This window comes from Heptranchias perlo, chromosome 5, assembly GCF_035084215.1.
Source record: "Heptranchias perlo isolate sHepPer1 chromosome 5, sHepPer1.hap1, whole genome shotgun sequence".
NCBI lineage: Eukaryota > Metazoa > Chordata > Chondrichthyes > Hexanchiformes > Hexanchidae > Heptranchias > Heptranchias perlo.
The window spans coordinates 64,403,416-64,427,219 of NC_090329.1; the positions used below are offsets into that span (position 1 = coordinate 64,403,416).

At 45.5% G+C, this 23,804-nt stretch overlaps 1 protein-coding gene across 4 annotated transcripts in view; it reads left to right on the plus strand.

The window, feature by feature from the left end:
• The first annotated feature begins 21,570 nt into the window (after nucleotides 1–21,570).
• Nucleotides 21,571–23,804, plus strand: part of LOC137321815 (intron Large complex component GCFC2-like) — a 57,460-nt gene continuing 55,226 nt past the window's right edge. For all 4 annotated transcript variants that reach the window (XM_067984514.1, XM_067984516.1, XM_067984515.1 and 1 more), the window contains exon 1: nucleotides 21,571–21,981. In XM_067984514.1, the coding sequence (XP_067840615.1) occupies nucleotides 21,639–21,981 (343 nt within the window). In that variant the 5' untranslated portion in view covers nucleotides 21,571–21,638. The remainder of the gene's footprint in view (nucleotides 21,982–23,804) is intronic.

Below are 23,804 nucleotides of genomic sequence, written 5' to 3' on the forward strand. Positions count from 1 at the left end.
GAGAGAGTGCGAAAGATAGAGGGGAGGGGCCAGAGAGAGTGAGAAAGAGGGGAGGGGCCAGAGAGAGTGAGAAAGATAGAGGGGAGGGGCCAGAGAGAGTGAGAAAGATAGAGGGGAGGGGCCAGAGAGAGTGATTAAAATAGATGGGAGGGGCCAGAGAGAGTGCAAAAGATAGAGGGGAGGGGCCAGAGAGAGTGAGAAAGAGAGAGGGGAGGGGCCAGAGAGAGTGAGAATGACAGAGGGGAGGGGCCAGGGAGAGTGAGAAAGACAGAGCAGGGGTCAGGAGGAGTAGAAACAGAGGGAAGGGGTCAGAGCAAGTGAGAAACAGGGAGGACTGGGGACAGGGGGTGAGAGTAACAAGGAGGGGCGGGGTCAGAATGAGAGAAACAAGTATGGGAGTGGTCAGAGAGAGTTAGAAACAGAGGCGAGGGACCAGAGAGAATTAGAAACAGAGAGGGGAGGGTCAGAGGGTGTGAGAAACAGGGACGGGTCAATAAGCGTGAGAAACAGACAGGGGAGGGGACAGAGAGTGAGAATTAGAATCAGAGAGAATGAGCACGGAGGCGTTTTTATTAATTCTTGGGATGTGGGCATCACTGGACAGGCCGGCATTTATTGCCCGTCCCTCGTTGCCCTTGTGAAGGTGGTGGTGGGCCTTCTTCTTGAGCTGCTGCAGTCCATGTGGTGAAGGTGCTCGCACAATGCTGTTAGCTTGGACGTTCCAAGACTTTGACCCAGCAATGATGAAAAGAATGACAATATATGTCCAAGTCTGGATGGTGTGTGACTTAATGAGGATCGTGGACATGATTGACGGTGTCCCCATGCAGCTGCTGCCCTTCTTCTCCTGGATGGTGGAGGTCACAGGTTTGAGGGCTGCTGTCAAAGAAGCCTTGGCGAGTTGCTGCAGTGCATCCTATCGTTCGTAGCTGCAGTGTGTACTATTCACTGGTAGTGGAGTAGGTGGATGTTTCGGCTTGTGAATGAAGTGCTGATCAAGCAGACAGCTTTGTTCTCGATACTGAAAGTTTTGAGTCTTGTTGCAGCTACATCCATCCAGGCAAGTGAGAGTATTCCATCACACTCCTGACCTGTGCCTTGTAGGTGCTGGAAAGGCTTTCGGGGAGTCAGAAGGTGATCCAAATGCTGCAGATCACCCAGCCTCCGGCCTCCTACAGTAGCCACGGCATTTATCTGACTGGTTCAGTTGCATTTCTGATTAATTGTGACCCCCAGGATGTTGGTAGAGGGGAACTCGGCAATGGTAATGCCGTTGAATGTTAAGGAGAGGTGGTTAGGTTCTCTCTTATTGCAGATGGTCATTGCCTGGCACTTGTGTGGCCTAAATGTTACATGCCACTTAACAGGCTAGGGCTGAATGGTGACCAGGTCATGCTGCACTTGGAGATGGATTGCTTCATTATCTGAGGAATTCCAAAAGGAGCTGAACACTGTGCAATCATCAGTGAACAGTCCAGCTTCCGATCTTATGATGGAGGGAAGGTCATTGATGAAGCAGCTGAAGATAATTGGGCCTAGGATGCTGCCCTGAGGAATTCCTGCAGTGATGTCCTGGGGATGAGATAATCAGCCACCAACAACCACTACCATCTTCCTTTGTGCCAGGTATGACTCCAGCCACTGGAGAATTTTCCCCCGATCCCCATTGACTTCAATTTTAATAGATGCCACACTCAGTCGAATGCTGCCTTGATGTCAAGGGCAGTCACTCTCTCCACATCTCTGGAATTCACCTCTTGTATCCATGTTTGGAGCAAAGTTGTAATCAGGTCTGGAGTTGAATGGGCCTGATGGAATCCAAACTGAGCAGGTTATTGGTGAGTAAGTGCTGCTTGATTACACTGTTGACAACTTCTTCCATCACTTTACTGATGATTGGGAGTAAGCTGATAGGGCGGTCGTTAGCCGGGTTGGATCTGTCCTTTTTGTGCACAGGGCATATCTGGGCAATTTTCCACAGAGAGCAGTGCAATGAGAGAGCAGTGCACAGAGAGTAAGAAATAGAAAGAAGTGCAAAGAACAATTCACATTGAGAAACAGAGAGTGGTTCAGTGAGAAATAGAGAGCAAAGCAGAGTAAAATAAGCTGCAGAAAGTGAAACCAGAACATCTCTGTGTAGAGTGACAAATAGGGAAAAGTGTACAAAGTGAGAATTAACAAGCAATGCACAAGAGAAAAAAGAACTGCGAAATAAGATAGCAGTAATACGGAATGAGTCAGCACTGAGTAAAAAAGAGTTGTGAAAAAGCAGGGGCAGACAGCGCAGAAACTAAAACAACAATAACAGAGATAAAGAAGCACCAGACAGCAGCAGCATTGAGAAAAGGGAACACACCAATGAGGAGCAATATAACAAGGATAGAGTACAAAATCACAAAAATGCAGAGAAGAGAGAATCAGAAAGAGCAGGAAACAGAACAGCAGCAAAGAGAAGAAATATTAGCAGGTCAGAGGCATTTATAGAGAAAGATCAGCAAAACTCCAAAAATAATACACAATGTAACACAAATATCATACAATTTATTACTTATGTCAACTAACCTCTCCTTGTCTTCTCATGATACAAGTAGGAATATATCACATTATGCGTGACATACAAAAGTGCAGGGGTGGACTGGCTGTCCCAAAAGGGCATGGAATTCTTTTGGATTCTCACGGAAAACAGAGGGCACCAATAATACAGCGCTATGGGACCATTTATGGGAGCACTCAAGAAATCTCCCAATTTCCCATATGGTCAGTTCGGCCATGCAAATATGGACTGTATACTGAGCAACATCATAGTTCACCTTACAGACTGCAAACTGCAGTCAATATTTGTTTTAGCATTCTCTTGGAAATGGCTTAAACAGGATTTAGTAATCCCCAACAAGTTTAAATGCATGAGGTGGCCAGGAACTCTCACGCTGAATATGGAATTTCACCCAAGGTTGCCGCATATTGAGTCAGTGCGGTGATATTCCTGTGTTACATTTTTCAAATTGATGTTGCCAGTAGCTCAACATTGGATGTCACAGAAATTGGGCTCCAGATGACCAGGGACACTTTGTTTACCTGGGTTGCAAGGAAAACTATGCTTACTATGTTCAAGAAGGATTCAAATTGGATATGGTTTCAGATATGATAAAAACCAGCCAGGGTTCCCATTCCTGATTGGAATGGGAGATTACATCAAATCTATACTTTTGAACACAACGAGATAAAGAGAGGGTAGAGAGATTAGGAAGAGGAGACAACTCTTCATTAAGAAATTCATTTCTGACCGTTTTACTAGGAATCTTCATTATTTTTTCCATCTCTTCTGCTTACCCATCCAAACAATTTACAGGCTAAACCTTTTGTTTATTTTTCTTTTCCCATCAATTTCCTCTCCTCCCCTTGTTTCCTGAAAGCACTGACTCAACTGGGGTATAGTTCCATTGACCCCAGATGCCCAAATGGTTATTATTTGTCAGCCTTCACACTCAAACCTAAATTTTCCGATAGCACACTAGTGCTATCCCATTTTTTATAAAATGGATTCACACCAACATTAAAATAACGCCAGTTGAAAACTCTGGGCTCAAGTGTAAGAAAGGAAGTATCACAGCTGAGCTTGATATTGTCTACCAGCATCCCTAAACAAACTCCAGATGGATAGCAAGCAGAAATGGGAACCCTGGCTGATTTTCCCCTTCCTGGAATGCTGAGGTGAGTTCAGCTAACTTAGCACAGATCAGTGATCAAACTTGGAATCTTCCTGTTCTGTATGACTCAGTCACTTACTGGATACATCTTTCAAGAGAACAGCGTCCACGACGCCACACAACCCTGCCACGGTAACCTCTGCAAGACATGCCAGATCATCGACACAGATACCACCATCACACGAGATGACACCACCCACCAGGTGCATGGTTCATACTCCTGTGACTCAGCCAACGTTGTCTACCTCATACGTTGCAGGAAAGGATGCCCCAGAGCATGGTACATTGGCGAGACCATGCAGACGCTGCGACAACGGATGAACGGACACCGCGCAACAATCGCCAAACAGGAGGGTTCCCTCCCAGTCGGGGAACACTTCAGCAGTCATGGACATTCATCCACCGACCTTCGGGTAAGCGTACTCCAAGGCGGCCTTCGAGACACACGACAACGCAAAATCGTCGAGCAGAAATTGATAGCCAAGTTCCGCACCCATGAGGACGGCCTCAACCGGGATCTTGGGTTCATGTCACGCTACACGTTACCCCACCAGCGAACAAATGTTATCTGTTTTTAATATAATGGGTCATTTGCTGGCTCTCTCTGCCTTCCGGATGTTTCTGCCTCTCTCTGTGTTTTTTTTTCTCTGTTTTTTTTCCCTGTTTGTTTTTTTGTTGAATGTGTATTCGGAGGTTCTGCAGGTAACACCTCTCTGTCTGAACACGGTGATTGCCTTGGCAACGGGCAGTTGCAGGGGCAGTCTGTAAACACCATGTATTGTTCAATATGTATAAATGCGTAGGCTTCAAGGAGATCTTGAAACATTTGCCTGAGGAAGGAGAAAATCTCCGAAAGCTTGTGAATTTAAAATAAAATTGCTGGACTATAACTTGGTGTTGTAAAATTGTTTACAATTGTCAACCCCAGTCCATCACCGGCATCTCCACATCATGACTACCATCGACACCACAAACTGCCGGCTCACAGTGGAAAGGATATCCAAGAAGATCGCGCATTTAGACACAGACATCAAGTTTTTACAGAGCTGCAAGAAAGCAGACAAGATCCCGAAAGGACTCCAGATCACGAACCCACTCAAGTCCACATACAACTCGGATTACGCTGAGAGACTCTGCCGCCGTACCTCTCGCACACTCCGCAACCATCTCATACACCAACTCTACAGCAGACGCCACAACCTCGAAACCAAGATAGAGTCCATACTCTCAACCTGTACTCAGGACACAGCAGACCAGCTACGTTATACCGCCAAACAGACGAGGCAACGGAACTACGCTGCCTACATGAAAACCAAGAGCAGGAAGCTTGAGAAACTCGGCATCACCACCAGCAACGACCAAGCTTCCCCTGGTACCACGGTTGCAACCACAGGGAAGTCTATTGTCAATTTATCCGACCACACCCTTCAACCAGACGAAATCGAAGTTCTCAGCCGAGGGCTCAATTTCTGCCCCACTACCAAAATGGACCCCACTAGTCTCGCGGCGGACACAGAGGAATTCATCAGGAGAATGAGGCTCCGGGAATTCTACCACAAACCCCAAGATTTCAGCAGCGAACCCAATGAGACAATCGACGATCCGGAACAGCAGACAGAGGGATCCGCGGTACAGCAACCGAAGAGGAAAGAGTCAAACTGGACTCCTCCGGAGGGTCGCTGCCCTCAGCTGGACATGTATGCTCAAGCTGTCAGGAAATGCGTCAATGCCAGATTCATCAGCCGCACTCAGAAGACAGTCCAGAATGTCACCCGAGCACAACGCAACGCCATCAACGCTCTCAAGACCAACCGCAACATCGTCATCAAACCAGCGGACAAAGGAGGAGCCATAGTCATACAGAACAGAACAGACTATTGCAAAGAAGCATACCGACAACTGGACAACCAGGAACACTACAGACGGTTACCCGCAGATCCGACCAAAGAACACACCCACCAGCTCAACAAACTGATCAAGACCTTCGATCCAGACCTTCAAAGCATCCTACGCATTCTCATCCCACGTAATCCCCGCGTGGGAGACTTCTACTGCCTCCCAAAGATACACAAAGCCAACACACCCGGACGTCCCATCGTATCAGGCAACGGAACCCTGTGTGAGAACCTCTCTGGATACATCGAGGTCATCCTGAAACCCATCGTACAGGGAACCCCCAGCTTCTGTCGTGACACTACAGACTTCCTACAAAAACTCAGTACCCACGGACCAGTTGAACCAGGAACACTTCTCACCACGATGGACGTCTCGGCACTATACACCAGTATCCCCCACGATGACGGCATCGCTGCGACAGCATCAATACTCAACACCAACAACAGCCAATCTCCGGAAGCCATCCTACAACTCATCCGCTTCATCCTGGATCACAATGTCTTCACCTTCGATAACCAGTTCTTTACCCAAACACACGGAACAGCCATGGGGACCAAATTCGCACCCCAATACGCCAACATTTTCATGCACAAGTTCGAGCACGACTTCTTCACTGCACAAGACCTCCAACCAACACTATACACCAGATACATCGACGACATTTTCTTTCTATGGACCCACGGCAAGGAATCACTAAAGAGACTACACGATAACATCAACAAGTTCCATCCCACCATCAAGCTCACCATGGACTACTCCTCAGAATCAGTTTCTTTCTTGGACACACGAATCTCCATCAAAGACGGGCACCTCAGCACCTCACTCTACCGCAAGCCCACGGACAACCTCACGATGCTCCACTTTTCCAGCTTCCACCCTAACCACGTCAAAGAGGCCATCCCCTATGGACAGGCCCTGCGAATACACAGGGTCTGCTCAGACGAGGAGGAACGCGATGGACACCTACAGACGCTGAAAGACGCCCTAGTAAGAACGGGATATGACGCTCGACTCATCGATCGACAGTTCCGACGGGCCACAGCAAAAAATCGCATAGACCTCCTCAGGAGACTAACACGGGACGCAACCAACAGAGTACCCTTTGTCGTCCAGTACTTCCCCGGAGCGGAGAAACTACGCCATGTTCTCCGCAGCCTTCAACATGTCATCAATGAGGACAAACACCTCGCTATGGCCATCCCCACACCTCCACTACTCGCCTTTAAACAGCCACCCAACCTCAAACAGACCATCGTTCGCAGCAAACTACCTAGCTTTCAAGAGAACAGCGTCCACGACGCCACACAACCCTGCCACGGTAACCTCTGCAAGACATGCCAGATCATCGACACAGATACCACCATCACACGAGATGACACCACCCACCAGGTGCATGGTTCATACTCCTGTGACTCAGCCAACGTTGTCTACCTCATACGTTGCAGGAAAGGATGCCCCAGAGCATGGTACATTGGCGAGACCATGCAGACGCTGCGACAACGGATGAACGGACACCGCGCAACAATCGCCAAACAGGAGGGTTCCCTCCCAGTCGGGGAACACTTCAGCAGTCATGGACATTCATCCACCGACCTTCGGGTAAGCGTACTCCAAGGCGGCCTTCGAGACACACGACAACGCAAAATCGTCGAGCAGAAATTGATAGCCAAGTTCCGCACCCATGAGGACGGCCTCAACCGGGATCTTGGGTTCATGTCACGCTACACGTTACCCCACCAGCGAACAAATGTTATCTGTTTTTAATATAATGGGTCATTTGCTGGCTCTCTCTGCCTTCCGGATGTTTCTGCCTCTCTCTGTTTTTTTTTCTCTGTTTTTTTTCCCTGTTTGTTTTTTTGTTGAATGTGTATTCGGAGGTTCTGCAGGTAACACCTCTCTGTCTGAACACGGTGATTGCCTTGGCAACGGGCAGTTGCAGGGGCAGTCTGTAAACACCATGTATTGTTCAATATGTATAAATGCGTAGGCTTCAAGGAGATCTTGAAACATTTGCCTGAGGAAGGAGAAAATCTCCGAAAGCTTGTGAATTTAAAATAAAATTGCTGGACTATAACTTGGTGTTGTAAAATTGTTTACAATTGGATACATCTGCTGAGCCATTGTGGTGCCTTACAGGCTAGAGTAATACAGCTTTGCAGTTTCTTGGACTGTTTTTATGTAAGCTCGCACAAACATCAGCAATGAAAAAGTATAACCTTGGACAAAAACAGAGACTCATTTTGCCCATCCAGCATAGTCTAGGTTTTCCAAGTTCAGTAGGCAATAATCTATTCCTCGCTGACATCACTCAGTGGAGATTTGCTTATAGATGCAATTAATGGTAGAAGCAACATCTATTACCTCACACATGACAGCTCTTCAGTCCATATTGTTTCAGTTCTAGGATGCAAAAATTTAATTTAATTTCAAATAAAGAAACTGTTGAGAAGAATCTGTCAGCCTGCGCCTTCCTGCTCTATCAATTCACAGGGAAGAAATACATAATGTGCTATGAACAATTAAGGAATGTACTATAGTAGGGAGTTTTCAGGCTGGGCTCACTTCTAGGAACAACCTACTCTGAAAAGACTCCTACAGGGCCATCATATATCACTTTTGTTCAAGAAGAGAGAAGAACAAACTGGATAACTATAGACCAGTTAGTCTAATGTCAGTTGTGGGTAAATTCTTAATTTGAAATAAAATTAGTGTGCATTTCGAAATGTATGGGTTAACCAAGGGCAGCCAGTATAGATTTGTTTAAAGGCAAGTCATGTTTGACAAATTTAATAGTTTTTTTGAAGTGATCAATTGCACACATAAAAAGAATGTAGTAGATGTATTGTGTATGGATTTTCAGAAGATCTTCGGCTATGTGTCGCATAGGAACAGGAGTAGGCGATTCAGCCCCATTCAATTAGATCATGGCTGACCTGTACCTTAACTCCATTTACCCGCCTTGGTTCCGTATCCCTTAATACCATTACCTAACAAAAATCTATCAATCTCAGTTGTAAAATTTTCAATTGACCTAGTCTCAACACCTTTTTGGGGAAGAAAGTTCCAAATTTCCTCTACCCTCTGTGTGAAAAAGTGGACATTGGACATTGAACCCCCACCCAGAGTACATTCTGTGCCCCTGCTACCCTCATTGCTTCCTCCAAGTGGTCTTCAACATGGAGGAGTACTGATTTATCAGCTGAGGGAGGGCAGGAGTGATAATCAGCAAAAAGTTTCCTTGCCCATGTTTGACCTGAAGCCATGAGACTTAATGGGGTCTGGAGTGAATGTTGTGGACTCCCAGGGTCACTGCCTCCCCCCGACCGTATACCACTGTGCCCCCACCTCTGGTGGGTGTGCCCTACTGGTGGGGCAGGACATAGAATCATAGAAAGGTTACAGCAAGGAAGGAAGCCATTCGGCCCATCGAGTCCGCGCCGGTCTATGCAAGAGCAATCAAGCGAGTCCCACTCCCCCGCCCTATCCCCATAGCCCTGAAAATTTTTTACTTTCAATTACTTATCCAGTTCCCTTTTGAAGGCCATGATTGAATCGGTCTCCACCACCCCCTCAGGCAGTGCATTCCAGATCCTAACCACTCACTGTGTAAAAAGGTTTTTCCTCATGTCACCTTTGGTTCTTTTGCCAATCACATTAAATCTATGCCCTCTGGTTCCTGACCCTTCCGCTAATGGGGACAGTTTCTCTCTATCTATTCTGTCTAGACCCTTCATTATTTTGAATACCTCTATCAAATCTCCTTGCAACCGTCTCTGTTCCAAGGAGAACAACCTCAGCATCTCCAATCTATCCACATAACTAAAGCCCCTCATCCCTGGAATCATTCTAGTAAATCTGTTCTGCATCCTTTCTAAGGCCTTCATATCTTTCCTAAAGTGTGGTACTCAGAACTGGACACAATACTCCATTTGTGGACGAACTAGTGTTTTATAAAGGGTCATATTGACTTCCATACTTTTGTACTCTATGCCTCTATTTATAAAGCCCAGGATCCCGATGCATTTTTAACCACTTTCTCAACCTGCCCTGCCACCTTCAACGATATGTGCACCTATACCCCCAGATCTCTCTGTTCCTGTACCTCTTTTAGAATTGTGCCCTCTAGTTTGTCTTGCCTCTCCTCGTTCTTTCTACCGAAATGTATCACTTTGCATTTTTCTGCATTAAATTTCATCTGCCACGTGTCTGCCCATGTCACCAGCCTGTCTATATCCTCTTGAAGTCTATTACTTTCCTCCTCACAGTTCACTACACTTCAAAGTTTCATGTCATCTGCAAATTTTGAAATTGTACCCTGTACACCCAAGTCCAAGTCATTAATATATATCAAGAAGAGCAGTGGTCCCAGCGCCAACTCCTGGGGAACACCACTGTTCACTCCCTCCAGTCCGAAAAGCAACTGTTCACCACTGCTCCCTGTTTCCTGTCACTTAGTCAATTCTGTATCCATGTTGCTACTGCCCCCTTTATTCCATGGGCTGCAATCTTGATGACAAGCCTACCATGCGGTACTTTATCAAACGCCTTTTGAAAGTCCATATACACCACATCAACTGCATTGCCCCCATCCACCCTCTCCACCACTCCATCAAAAAACTCCACCAGGTTAGGCAAACACGACCCGCCTCCAACAAATCCGTGCTAGCCCCCCCCCAACCAATCCACATTCATCCAAGCGACCACCAATTCCGTCTCGAACCATCGTCTCCAAAAGTCTCCCAACCACCCAGGCCAAACCGACCAGCCCACAGCCGTGGGGCCCATCCCCACACCCTCTCCTGAACAAGGCTGCAACACCCGCAACCCCCCCAGCCCTGCGGCACCACCCCCACATCCTAGGATGCCCGTAAGACTACAGTCAGCACCTCCGCAATTCCACCCGCACAAACCCAGGATGCACCCCTCCCAGATCGGGTGAGCCACCCACTCCAAGCACAGCCAGCCCCTTCAATCACTCAATCTCCATCAACCCTCAACCCATCGAGTATCTCAACTATGTCCTCACTTCATAGAATCATAGAAAATTACAGCACAGAAGAAGGCCATTCAGCCCATCGTGTCTCTGCCGGCTGAATAAGAGCTACCCAGCTTAATCCCACTTTCCAGCGCTTGGTCCGTAACCCTGTAGGTTGGGGCACTTCAAGTGCACATCCAAGTACTTTTTAAATGAGTTGAGGTTTTTCTGCCTCTACCACCCTTTCAGGCAGTGAATTCCAGACTCCTACCACCCTCTGGCTGAAAAAATTTCTCCTCAGTTCCCCTCTAATCCTTCTACCAATTACTTTAAATCTATGCCCCCTGCTCACTGACCCCTCTGCTAAGGGAAATACTCCCTATCCACTCTATCTAGCCTGGTCATAATTTTATATACCTCAATTAAATCTCCCTTCAGCCTCCTTTGTTCCAAAGAAAATAACCAAAGCCTATCCAATCTTTTCTCATTGCTTAAATTCTGCAGCCCTGGCAACATCCTCATAAATCTCCTCTGTACCCTCTTTAGTGCAATCACATATTTCCTGTAATGTGGTGACCAGAACTGTACGCAGTACTCAAGCTGTGGCCTAACCAATGTTTTATACAGTTCTAGCATAACCTCCCTGCTCTTATAGTCTATGCCTCGGCTAATAAAGGAAAGTATCCCATATGCCTTTTTAACCACCTTATCTATCTGTCCTGCTCCTTCAGGGATCTGTGGACATGCACTCCAAGGTCCCTCTGTTCCTCTACACCTCTCAGTACCCTCCCATTTATTGTGTATTCCCTTGCCTTGTTTGCCCTCCCCAAATGCATTACCTCACACTTCTCTGGATTGAATTCCATTTGCCACTTTTCTGCCCACCTGACCAGTCCATTGATATCTTCCTGCAGTCTACAGCTTTCCTCCTCACTGTCAACCACGTGGCCAATTTTTGTATCATCTGCAAACTTCTTGATCAAGGCCCCCACATTCAAGTCCAAATCATTAATATGTACCACAAAAAGCAAGGGACCTAGTGCTGAGCCTTGCGGGATCCCACTTGAAACCGCCTTCCAGTCACAAAAACACTATCAACCATTACCCTATGCTTCCTGCCACTGAGCCAGTTTTGGATCCAGTGAGCCATACTGAGACTCTAGCAGCATCCCCCCACCACCCCCGGCAAAGACAAGTGCAAAGGCCCCACCCAGCATCCTAGTCATGCCCTCCCTGCCCCCACGAGCAGACCCCCCCCCCCACTGTCCCCAACCGGCCCCACCCTTCCTTCCACCACCTGCCCGCCGCCTACATGCCCGCAGAAGATCTCCGGACTCCCCCCCCACACTGGCTGCCAGTCTACTCCCACACCCTCTCCCCGTCCGTCCCACTCCCCCCCCCCTTACTTCCCCTCTGAACCCCCCACACTCCACCCTGCTCTCGCCACACGCCCCCACCCCCCCCCATCCCACTCTCCGCCTCTCCCCGTCATCCAGGGAGCTCTGGCTTTAGTTGCCCTCCCTTTATCCCGCATGGGAATGTACCTAGACTGTACCCGAACCATTTCCTCTTTAAAGGCCGTTACAGTTTTTCTTGCCAATCTTTGAATCCAATTTACCCGGGCCAGAAATTGGCTCTCCTCCAATTGAGTATTTTTACTCTAAAGTGATTCGTGTCTTTTTCCATAGCTATTCTAAACCTTATGATACTATGATCGCTGCTCCCTATATGCTCCCCCACTGACACTTGCTCCACTTGGCCCGCCTCATTCCCAAGAATCAAATCTAGCAATGCCTCCTTCCTTGTTGGGCCAGAAACGTACTGATAAAGAAAATTATCCTGAATACATTTCAAAAATTCCTTTCCCTTTTTGCTCCTTATATTATTATTATCCCAGCCTATATTAGTATAGTTGCAGACCCACGTTATTACTACACTATAGCCTTTGCACCTCTGTAATTTCCCTGCAAATTTGTTCCTGTATATCCTTCCCACTAGTTGGTGGCCTATAGAATACACCCAATAGTGACATACCCAGGGATGTTGATGGAGTCTGGGATATTGGCTGATAAGCATGATTCAGTGAGTATGGTGATGTCGGGCAGAATGTATAAGTCAAATTGATGTACTGTACCTGTAATGAATCTGTAATGAACCTGTAATGAATCTGTAATCAATAATCTGTATTGAGTGTAATGCAATGAGGCACCCTAGACTGTCATGAACTGTAATTATGTACAATGTGTTCATTGAACTGTACTTGATGTAACCTGCAAATTGTATAATCTGTATTGTGTACGTTTGGAATGTGATTTGACAACTGTATTGTATGTATTGCTGCAAATTTTATGAATAAAGTATATTCTTTGAAAAAATAAGTCTGTGGGAAAGTTCTCCCAACTTTGGCACCAGTCCCCAGATGTTAGTGAGGAGGACTTTGAAGGTTCAAGTGGGCTAGAGTGTGCCGGGTAAGGACGGCAGGTTTCCTTCCTTAAAGAACATAAGTGAATCTATTGGGATTTTATGATAATCTGATTTTACTAGCTTTTTGTTCCTAGATTATTTTCTTTTAATTCAAATTCTCAAAATGCCATGATGGGATTTGAGCTCACGTTCTCTAGATTAGTAGGCCAGGCCTTTGGCTAACTAGTCTAGTAACATAGCCACTCGCTACCATACCCATTGAGAGTAAAAATGGGAAGGAGGGGGCTCAGAGAGAGTGAGAAACGGGGTGGGGAGGGGGGAGCTGGTGGGGGGGAGGGGTGGGCGGATGGGTCATAGAGCAACAGCATTTTGGATTTTATAAAGAGGGGGATAGAGTACAAGTGTAATTAAGTAATGGTAAATTTATACAAAACATTAGTTAGGCCACAGTTAGAGTACTCTGTGGAGTTTTGGGTGCCCCATTATAGAAAGAGCATTAAAACCATAAGACAGCATGCAGCATTGATGTACCCTCATGATTCTAGAGATGGGAAACTATAGGTATGAGGAGAGACTTAAGATGCTGGGTCTATTTCCACTACAGCTAGAGAAGGTCAAGTGGAGATTTAATTGGAGGAGAGAGTGAGGCATTACGATTAGTTTTCGATTGCTCTAACGAAAAGCTGGCACAGACACAGTGGGCTGAATGGCCTCCTTCCATGCTGTAAACGTACATAGATAGCCAGCAACCTTGAAATAATTCCTCCATATGAGTCAGTGCCTTGATGATAAGAGGGAAGAAAACTGGAAGGGAGGGAATATAACAAAAAAAATGATAGTGTTGGCTGCCATGATCAGCAATGTAATGATGTAATATATCTGCATATAAACAGGATAACTTTTTTAAAAATTCATTATTGGGATGTGGACATTGCTGGCAAGGCCGGCATTTATTGCCTAGCCCTAGTTGCCCTGAGAAGTTGGTGGTTGGTCTGCAGTTTGATACAACTGAATGGCTTACTAGGCCACTTCAGAGGGCCATGATGTGGTGATGGACTGGGGTGGACAAATGTAAGGAATCTTACAACACCAGGTTATAGTCCAACGAATTTATTTTAAAATCACAAGCTTTCGGAGATTATCCCCTTCGTCAGGTGAATGAGTGAAAGGTTCTCAAATCGCATATCTTATATTAGGCTGGGACACCATCACACCAATCAAAAGGTGTCGTTGGTATTCAGACAGATTAGCCACGGAGAACAGTACGTCCCAGTACACTGAATATACATTGTGTCAAATTACACAGACAGAGAGAAAGAGACCCAAATGGCAGAGAGAGAGAATATTAAAAACAGATAACTTTTTTTTCCCCTTGCTGGTGGGGTCACATGTAGCGTGACATGAACCCAAGATCCCGGTTGAGGCCGTCTTCGTGGGTGCGGAACTTGGCTATCAATTTCTGCTCGACGATTTTGCGTTGTCGTGTGTCTCGAAGGCCGTCTTGGAGAACGCTTACCCGAAAATCGGTGGCTGAATGTCCTTGACTGCTAAAGTGTTCCCCGACTGGGAGGGAACCCTCCTGTCTGGTGATTGTTGCGCGGTGTCCGTTCATCCGTTGTCGCAGTGTCTGCATGGTCTCGCCAATGTACCATGCTCCAGGGCATCCTTTCCTGCAACGTATGAGGTAGACAACGTTGGCCAAGTCACAGGAGTATGAACCATGTACCTGGTGGGTGGTGTCCTCTCGTGTGATGGTGGTATCCGTGTCGATGATCTGGCATGTCTTGCAGAGGTTGCCGTGGCAGGGTTGTGTGGTGTCGTGGACGCTGTTCTCCTGAAAGCTAGGTAATTTGCTGCGAACGATGGTCTGTTTGAGGTTGGGTGGCTGTTTGAAGGCGAGTAGTGGAGGCGAGAGGATGGCCTTAGCGAGGTGTTCGTCGATGACATGTTGAAGGCTGCGGAGAACATGGCGTAGTTTCTCCGCTCCGGGGAAATACTGGATGACAAAGGGTACTCTGTTGGTTGCGTCCCGTGTTTGTCTTCTGAGGAGGTCTATGCGATTCTTCGCTGTGGCCCGTCGGAACTGTCGATCGACAAGTCGAGCGTCATATCCCGTTCTTACGAGGGTGTCTTTCAGCGTCTGTAGGTGTCCATCGCGTTCCTCCTCGTCTGAGCAGATCCTGTGTATTCGTAGGGCCTGTCCATAGGGGATGGCCTCTTTGACGTGGTTGGGGTGGAAGCTGGAAAAGTGGTGCATCGTGAGGTTGTCCGTGGGCTTGCGGTAGAGTGAGGTGCTCGTCTTTGATGGAGATTTGTGTGTCCAAGAAAGAAACCGATTCTGAGGAGTAGTCCATGGTGAGCTTGATGGTGGGATGGAACTTGTTGATGTTATCGTGTAGTCTCTTCAGTGATTCTTCGCCGTGGGTCCATAGGAAGAAAATGTCGTTGATGTATCTGGTGTATAGCGTTGGTTGGAGGTCCTGTGCAGTGAAGAAGTCGTGCTCGAACTTGTGCATGAAAATGTTGGCGTATTGGGGTGCGAATATGGTCCCCATGGCTGTTCCGTGTGTTTGGGTAAAGAACTGGTTATCGAAGGTGAAGACATTGTGATCCAGGATGAAGTGGATGAGTTGTAGGATGGCGTCTGGAGATTGGCTGTTGTTGGTGTTGAGTACTGAGGCTGTTGCAGCGATGCCGTCATCGTGGGGGATACTGGTGTAGAGTGCCGAGACGTCCATCGTGGTGAGAAGTGTTCCTGGTTCAACTGGTCCGTGGGTGCTGAGTTTTTGTAGGAAGTCTGTAGTGTCGCGACAGAAGCTGGGGGTTCCCTGTACGATGGGTTTCAGGATGCCCTCGACGTATCCAGAGAAGTTCTCACACAGGGTTCCGTTGCTTCAGAGGGCAGCTAAGAGCCAACAACATTGATGTGGGATTGGAGTCACATATATGCCAGACCAAATAAGAACAGCAGATTTCTTTTCCCAAATCCGATGCTTCACGGTCACTTTTACTGATACCAGCTTTTTCTTTCCAAACTTTTTAAAAATTGAATTCAAATTCTTAAACTGCCATGATGGGATTTGAACTCACATTCTTTGGATTATTAGTCCAGTAATTTAACTACTACACTACCATCTCCTTACTGTCTCAGAAGGCACTATACCATGGCAACATTGCCCCCTTAATATATTAAAAAAAACACTACTTTACAGAGAATAAGATTGACTATGTGCCAAACATACCCTTGAATAAAATTTGTAAATAATCATGCAAATTTGAATGCAGTGATGACTCCTCAATAATAAAGTAACAGAAACATCCCACAGAATCCAATTTTATTTTCATCATTTATTATTGTATTTGTCATCACCAGCAAGAAAAAAAATCTTTACTTTATCATTGCACAAGAACAATAAACATTTAAGAAGAATCATTGAATCCAATGTTTTAGGAAATGCATTAGCCCTTGGGAGAGATGATGAAATCAGCAATATCCAGGGCATTGAAATATATTTACAGCGTGCTTGCATCAGAAATCCATGTAACTAAAATAATGTATGGTGAGTAGATTACATTTATTTATTTGGTCCCTTGTTGACTTGAAGGCAGTTTCACTCTACTGCCACAGCTTGTGTGGCAAATGCAAAGGCAACAAATGAGTGAATATCTATGATTCATTCCCTCACCAGATTGTGTAATATGCACCAGGTAAGTATTCTGCTTATTTTGGGTTGCAAAGAATGGGCTGATGACTGTCAAACAAATAAGTTACTTGTTGTCACCTTGGAAATTTTCAAACCACAGTAATCTCATCAGAGACTTCAACCCCGCAGCCTCCAACCTCTCCCAAAGACAGGATGAGCTGCTAACTCCGTACAAAGTAATATAATATAAAGACACAAAGCATGGTCCCTTAATGCTGTATGAATTGATGTAAGCTCTGTCATCTTTATTTATCTCTTTAATATTCTGGTGTTTTGCTTGAATCCGGAATTTATTACTAGCCAGACACATATGGAGACTGAGCTCCACTGAAACTGTTGGATGTGAACATCATTTGATATTAAAAGCCTCATCATGTTTAATAGTAACTTTCTCAGCCTTGGCTCAGTGGTAGCATTCTTGAGCCTTTAAGCCAGAAGGTTGTGGGTTCAACATAAGAACATAAGAGATCGGAGCTGAGTAGGCCATACGACCCCTCGAGCCTGCTCCGCCATTCAATCAGATCATGGCTGATCTTTGACCTCAACTCCATTTTCCCTCCTGATCCCCATATCCCTTGATTCCCCATAAGCCCAAAAATCTATCCATCTCAGCCTTGAATATATTCAATGACTCAGCATCCACAGCCCACTGGGTAGAGAATTCCAAAGATTCACAACCCTCTGTGTGAAGAAATTCCTTTTCCTCTCAGTCATGAATGGCCGACCCCTTATCCTGCGACTATGCCTCCTAGTTCTCGACTCTCTAGCCAGGGGAAACAATCTCTCAGCACCTACCCTGTCAAGGTCCCTCAGAATCTTAAATGTTTCAATGAGATCACCTCTCATTCTTCTAAATTCCAGAGAGAATAGGCCCATTCTATTCAACCTCTCCTCATTGGACAATCCTCTCATCCCAGGAATTAACCTTCGTTGTACCACCTCTAAGGTAAGTATATCCTTCCTTAGATAAGGAGACGAAAACTGTACACAATACTCCAGGTGAGGTCTCACTAAGGCCCTGTACAACTGTAGTAAGACTTCCTTACTCTTGTACTCCAACCCCCTTGCAATAAAGGCCAACATGCCATTTGCCTTCCTAATTGCCTGCTGTACCTGCATACTAACTTTTTGTGTTTCTTGTACGAGGACACCCGGGGCTCTCTGGACACCAACATTTAATAGTTTCTCACCATTTAAAAAATATTCTGTTTTTCTATTCTTCCCATCAAAGTGAATAACCTCATATTTCCCCACATTATACTCCATCTGCTACCTTCTTGCCCACTCACTTTATCTATCTATATCCCTTTGCAGACCCTTTGTGTCCTCCTCACAGTTTACTTTCCCACCTAGCTTTGTATCGTTAGCAAACTTGGATGCATTACTCGGTTCCTTCATCTAAGTCATAAATTTAGATTGTAAATAGCTGAGGCCCAAGCACCGATCCTTGCGGCACCCCACTAGTTACAGCCTGCCAACCTGAGAATGACCTGTTTATTCCTACTCTCTTTTCTGACCTTTACCCAATCCTCTATCCATGCTAATATATTACCCCCAACCCCATGAGCCCTTACCTTGTGTAACAACCTCTTATGTGGCACCTTGTCGAATGCCTTTTGAAAATCCAAATATACTACATCCACTGGTTCCCCTTTATCCACCCTGCTGGTTACATCCACAAAAACCTCTAATAGATTTGTCAAACATGATTTCCCTTTCATAAAACCATGTTGACTCTGCCTAATCATATTATGATTTTCTAAGTGCCCTGTTACCACTTCCTCAATAATGGATTCCAGCATTTTCCCGACAACCGATGTCAGGCTAACTGGCCTGTAGTTCCCTGTTTTTTCTATCCCTCCCTTCTTGAATAACAGGGTAATATTTGCTATCTTCCAGTCCACTGGGACTGTTCCAGAATCTAGAGAATTTTGGAAGATCATAATCAATGCATCCGCTATTATGTTCTGATGTTTTTATTAAGGATTTGGACTCAGGAATCGAAGTACAATTCCACAATTTGTGAACGCACCAAATTGGGGGGTGTAGTTAATACAGAGGAAGAATTCGTCAATATGCAAGAAGACGTTAATAAACTTGCAGAATGGGCGTATAATTGACAAATGAATTTCAATATAGATAAGTGTGAGGTGGTACATTTCGGTAGGAAGAATAAGGAAGCCACATACTGCCTGGAGAATAAGAGTCTAAATGGGGTAGAGGAGCAAAGGGATCTATGGGTGCAGATGCACAAATCAGTAAAAGTAGCGATGCAGGTTAATCAGGCCATTAAAAAAGACAAATCAAGCAATGGGGTTCATTTCTAGAGGGATAGAATTGAAAAGCAGAGAAGCTATGTTAAACTTGAATTGAGCATTGGTTAGACCACACTTGGAGTATTGTGCACAGTTCTGGTCTCCATATTATAAAAAGGATATAGAGACATTGGAGATGGTGCAAAATGATTCACAACGATGATACCAGAACTGAGAGGATGTACTTATTAGGAGAGGCAGAACAGGCTGAGGCTCTTTTCTCTAGAAAAGAGAAGGCTGAGGGGTGGCCTGATAAAGGTCTTTAAGATAATGAAAGGTTTGATAGGGTAGATGTGGAGAAAATGTTTCCACTTGTGGGGGTGTCCAAAACTAGAGGTTATAAATATAAGATAGTCGCTAATAAATCCAAGAGGGAATTCAGGAGAAACTTCTTTACCCAAAAAATGGTAAGAACATGGAACGTGCTACCACAAGGAGTAGTTGAGGCAAATATCATAGATGCATTTAAGGGGAAGGTAGATAAACACACAAGGGAGAAAGGAATAGAAGGGTATGCTGATAGGGTTAGATGAAGAGGTTTGGGAGGAGGCTCGTACAGGGCATAAACGCCGGCATAGCCAGTTGGGCCGAATGGCCTGTTTCTGTGATGTGCATTCTATGTAATTCTATCTTTGCCTTGAGATTGAGACAAACCTTTAGTAATGTACGCAGGAAGCAAACAGGCCTTTATAAGATCTCACTTTGATCTTTGAAAGTGATTCAGCATCACATTGCACCTTGTTTTAATTTTAAAATATCAAGCATTTTACAAAAGATAACAAGCACATAAGAGGCAACTATATAATATAGTTATATATTTTCATTTGACAATCTTCCACCTAACTCCTCAAGTAAACAAAATAATAAACATTTAACACAACTCTGAGAATTAAGCCAAGCCTATAATAAAGAACCGTTAAATACACACAGTGTTTATCCTTTTTTTCAGGAAAATTAAACTGACCAATACTTACTAGTTGGTTCTCTGAGATTTCAAACTGTCTCTTTTAATGGGATTTACCAACTACCTTCAACTTAAACACAATGGTCTTTATATATCCTGGAAAAGTTATTGGGGCTTCCTGGGTTTTGAGAATCTGACCCCTCAAAATCAAAAATGAACTATCAGTCAAATACAAACTGAATCAATCACATAACATTATTCAAATTTGAATTATCTCTCTCTTAGACGTGTAACTGATGAAACCTGCAACATTGCGTCAGGATGAGCCCAACACATTTCTGGCTTTAGCTGGCTAATAAACTCTACATGCATGAGTTTAAAGAAACATCTACGAAATCAATACTAGTCAAAAAATGTAATTTTTGTCATATAAGTATTGTAATATTTTTGGAAGATTCATATGCTCTTTTGCAGTCAAGTATGTTATCAAGAGCTTTATGCATGTCTACATTTAATCTTTGTAAACAATTTTACGACACCAAGTTATAGTCCAACAATTTTTATTTGAAATCTACAAGCTTTCGGAGGCTTCCTCCTTCCTCAGCTTGTAGATTTCAAATAAAAATTGTTGGACTATAACTTGGTGTTGTAAAATTGTTTACATTTAATCTGGAAGATAAAAGCTTCTCAGTCACAGATTGTAGGTACATTCTTTGGACTTGATTTTCAAGTGGTCCAATTGCATAACTATAATTGTGACTAGTTATTTCTCTACAATTTTTTAATAATCTCCTGTAAAATTCACATACAAATACCACTAGTTAATCAGGTAAACTAAAATACGATGTTTTTATAACCTGAAAACCTTAAACAACCTTATGCATCATCTGTAGGTACTCATTTCCAATGGTTCATTTTGTAAACATAACTGTGGATTTACTTGTGGTGGAAGGGTCGAGAACCAGAGGACACAGATTTAATGTGATTGGCAAAAGAACCAAAAGCGCCATGAGGAAAAACTTTTTTACGCAGCGAGGAGTTATGATCCGGAATGCGCTGCCTGAAAGGGTGGCGGAAGCAGATTCAATCATGGCTTTCAAAAAGGAATTGGATAAATAGTTGATGGGGGAAAAAGAATTGCAGGGCTACAGGGAAAGAACGGGGCTAAATGGATGGCTCTTTCAAAGAGCCAGCACGGGCTCAATGGGCCGAACGGCCTCCTTCTGGGCTGTAACCTTTTCTCTGATTCGAATAACAGGAGCCACATTGATTAACAACAGAAAACCCAGACAGCAATCAAAATACATTTTGCAAAATAATCAGGCAGGACATTTCGACACATGTCACGTTGCTTTAAACAAGAGTTTGTAACAACAACAGTTTCTGGCCCTCTGAGAGCTCCAAAATCAGCTGATTTAAAATAGTGGATGGGGGGAGGCGGACGACAATTATTCGGTGCCACTTTAACAGAAATAAAGCCAAATACGTTAAATCTAATTTTTTTTCATGATACTCTACCAGCTATATTTTATGTCGATGTTATATTTTAAAATGAAGTGGTTAAGGTCATTGTTTACCACTGCCGTCGCTTCTGTCCTCCCCCCCCCCCCCCCTCTCTTTCTCCTCTGCTCTTGCAATGGAAGAATCCTTCCCCCTTCCGGTGCGTGCTCCGAACGTCGCGGCGGCCACGTTCGGCCTGCGATTGTGTTTGGAATGTTCCGAAAGAATTCGAAGCGGAATTTTCGCCGCAGGAAGAGCGAGTCCAGCGAGGAGGACAATGAGGAGCAGCAGCGGGAGCGGGCCAGACCGCGGCACCGCCGCAACCGGGGGCTCGCCTGCAGCTCCAAACCCGCACCCACTCCCGGCAGGGGCAGGGGCAGGTCAGCCAGGGCCGAGTCCACCAGCCCCAGCTCGGCCCCTGAGAGCGGGAGCGAGGACCTTGCAGACGCCGGAACCGAACTGAAAGACCACGCACGGGATGAGACTGAAAAGTGCCCCAGCCGTCACGCTGGCAACCGCGGCAGGAGTCTGCTCAGCTTCGGGTGTGACAGAGAAGGTAATGGCGTGTTGCGTGCCAGCCCACCTGTTGGCATCTGCAGATCTGTCAAACCTGAATCATTTGCAGTAAGAGCTCGCCTCGTTTGGTTTGGAGCTGTAAATTGTCATTTTGATTTCTTCGCCCTGGAGAAAGAAATGCATTTCAATTTGTTTAAATGTTATCCCTAACAATTCCATAACGTTTGACAGCGTTGTGGGACTGCAATCCAACTGAGGTGCCCCCATCTACCTAAATTCACCTGCACCCCAATGGGAACAATTTTTCTCTGATGAAAGCCCTCTATGGTACAAAATGAGCAAAACTTTGAAACCAAACTTTTGTCCTGAATTCAAGCAGATTTGGATAGAAAATCTCTGTGCCTGAACATACATTATTACTCTTGAGTATTCTGTAAAGCAACAGCAAGCGATACCTTAGCTCTGGTTGGATGGCCTGGACTAAAAAATCCAGCGTCATGAGTTCAAATCCCGCCACGGCAGCTGATGAATTTAAATTCAATTAATTAAGTTCAATTAATTAAATAAAATCTGGAATTAAAATACTAGAATCAGTAATGGTCGCCATGAAACTACCGGATTGTCGTAAAAACCCACCGAGTTCACTAATGTCCTTCAGGGAAGGAAACCTGCCGTCCTTACCCGGTCTGGCCTAAATGTGACTCCAGACCCACAGCAATGTGGTTGATTCTTAATTGCCCTCTGAAATGGCCTAGAAAGCCACTCAGTTGTAAAATCTCGCTACGAAAAGTCATAATAAGAATAAAACCAGACGGACCACCCGGCATCGGACCACGAGGCACCGGACACGACAACGGCAAACCAAGCCCAGTCGACTGCAAGGTCCTCCTCACCAACATCTGGGGACTTGTGCCAAAATTGGGAGAGCTGTCCCACAGACTATTCAAGCAACAGCCTGACATAGCCATACTCACAGAATCATACCTTTCAGCCAACGTCCCAGACTCTTCCATCACCATCCCCGGGTATGTCCTGTCCCACCGGCAGGACAGACCCACCAGAGGTGGCGGTACAGTGATATACAGTCAGGAGGGTAGTGGCCCTGGGAGTCCCCAACATTGACTCTGGACCCCATGAAATCTCATGGCATCAGGTCAAACATGGGCAAGGATATCTCCTGCTGATTACCACCTGCCGTCCTCCCTCAGCTGATGAATCAGTCCTCCTCCATGTTGAGCACCACTTGGAGGAAGCACTGAGGGTAGCAAGGGCACAAAATGTACTCTGGGTGGGGGACTTCAATATCCATCACCAAGAGTGGCTCGGTAGCCCCGCTACTGACCGAGCTGGCCGAGTCTTGAAGGATATAGCTGCCAGACTGGGCCTGCGACAGGTGGTGAGCAAACCAACACGAGGGAAAAACTTACTTGACCTCGTCCTCACCAATCTACCTGTCGCAAATGCATCTGTCCATGACAGTATTGGTAGGAGTGACCACCGCACAGTCCTCGTGGAGACGAAGTCCCATCTTCGCACTGAAGACACCATCCAACGTGTTGTGTGGCGCGACCACCGTGCTAAATGGTATAGATTCAGAACAGATCTAGCAGCTCAAAACTGGGCATCCATGAGGCACTATGGGCCATCAGCAGCAGCAGAATTGTATTCCAGCACAATCTGTAACCTCATGGCCCAGCATATTCCTCACTCTACCATTACCAACAAGCCAGGGGATCAACCCTGGTTCAATGAGGAGTGTAGAAGAGCATGCCAGGAGCAGCACCAGACGTACCTAAAAATGAGGTGCCAACCTGGTGAAGCTACAACTCAGGACGACATGCATGCTAAACAGCAGAAGCAGCA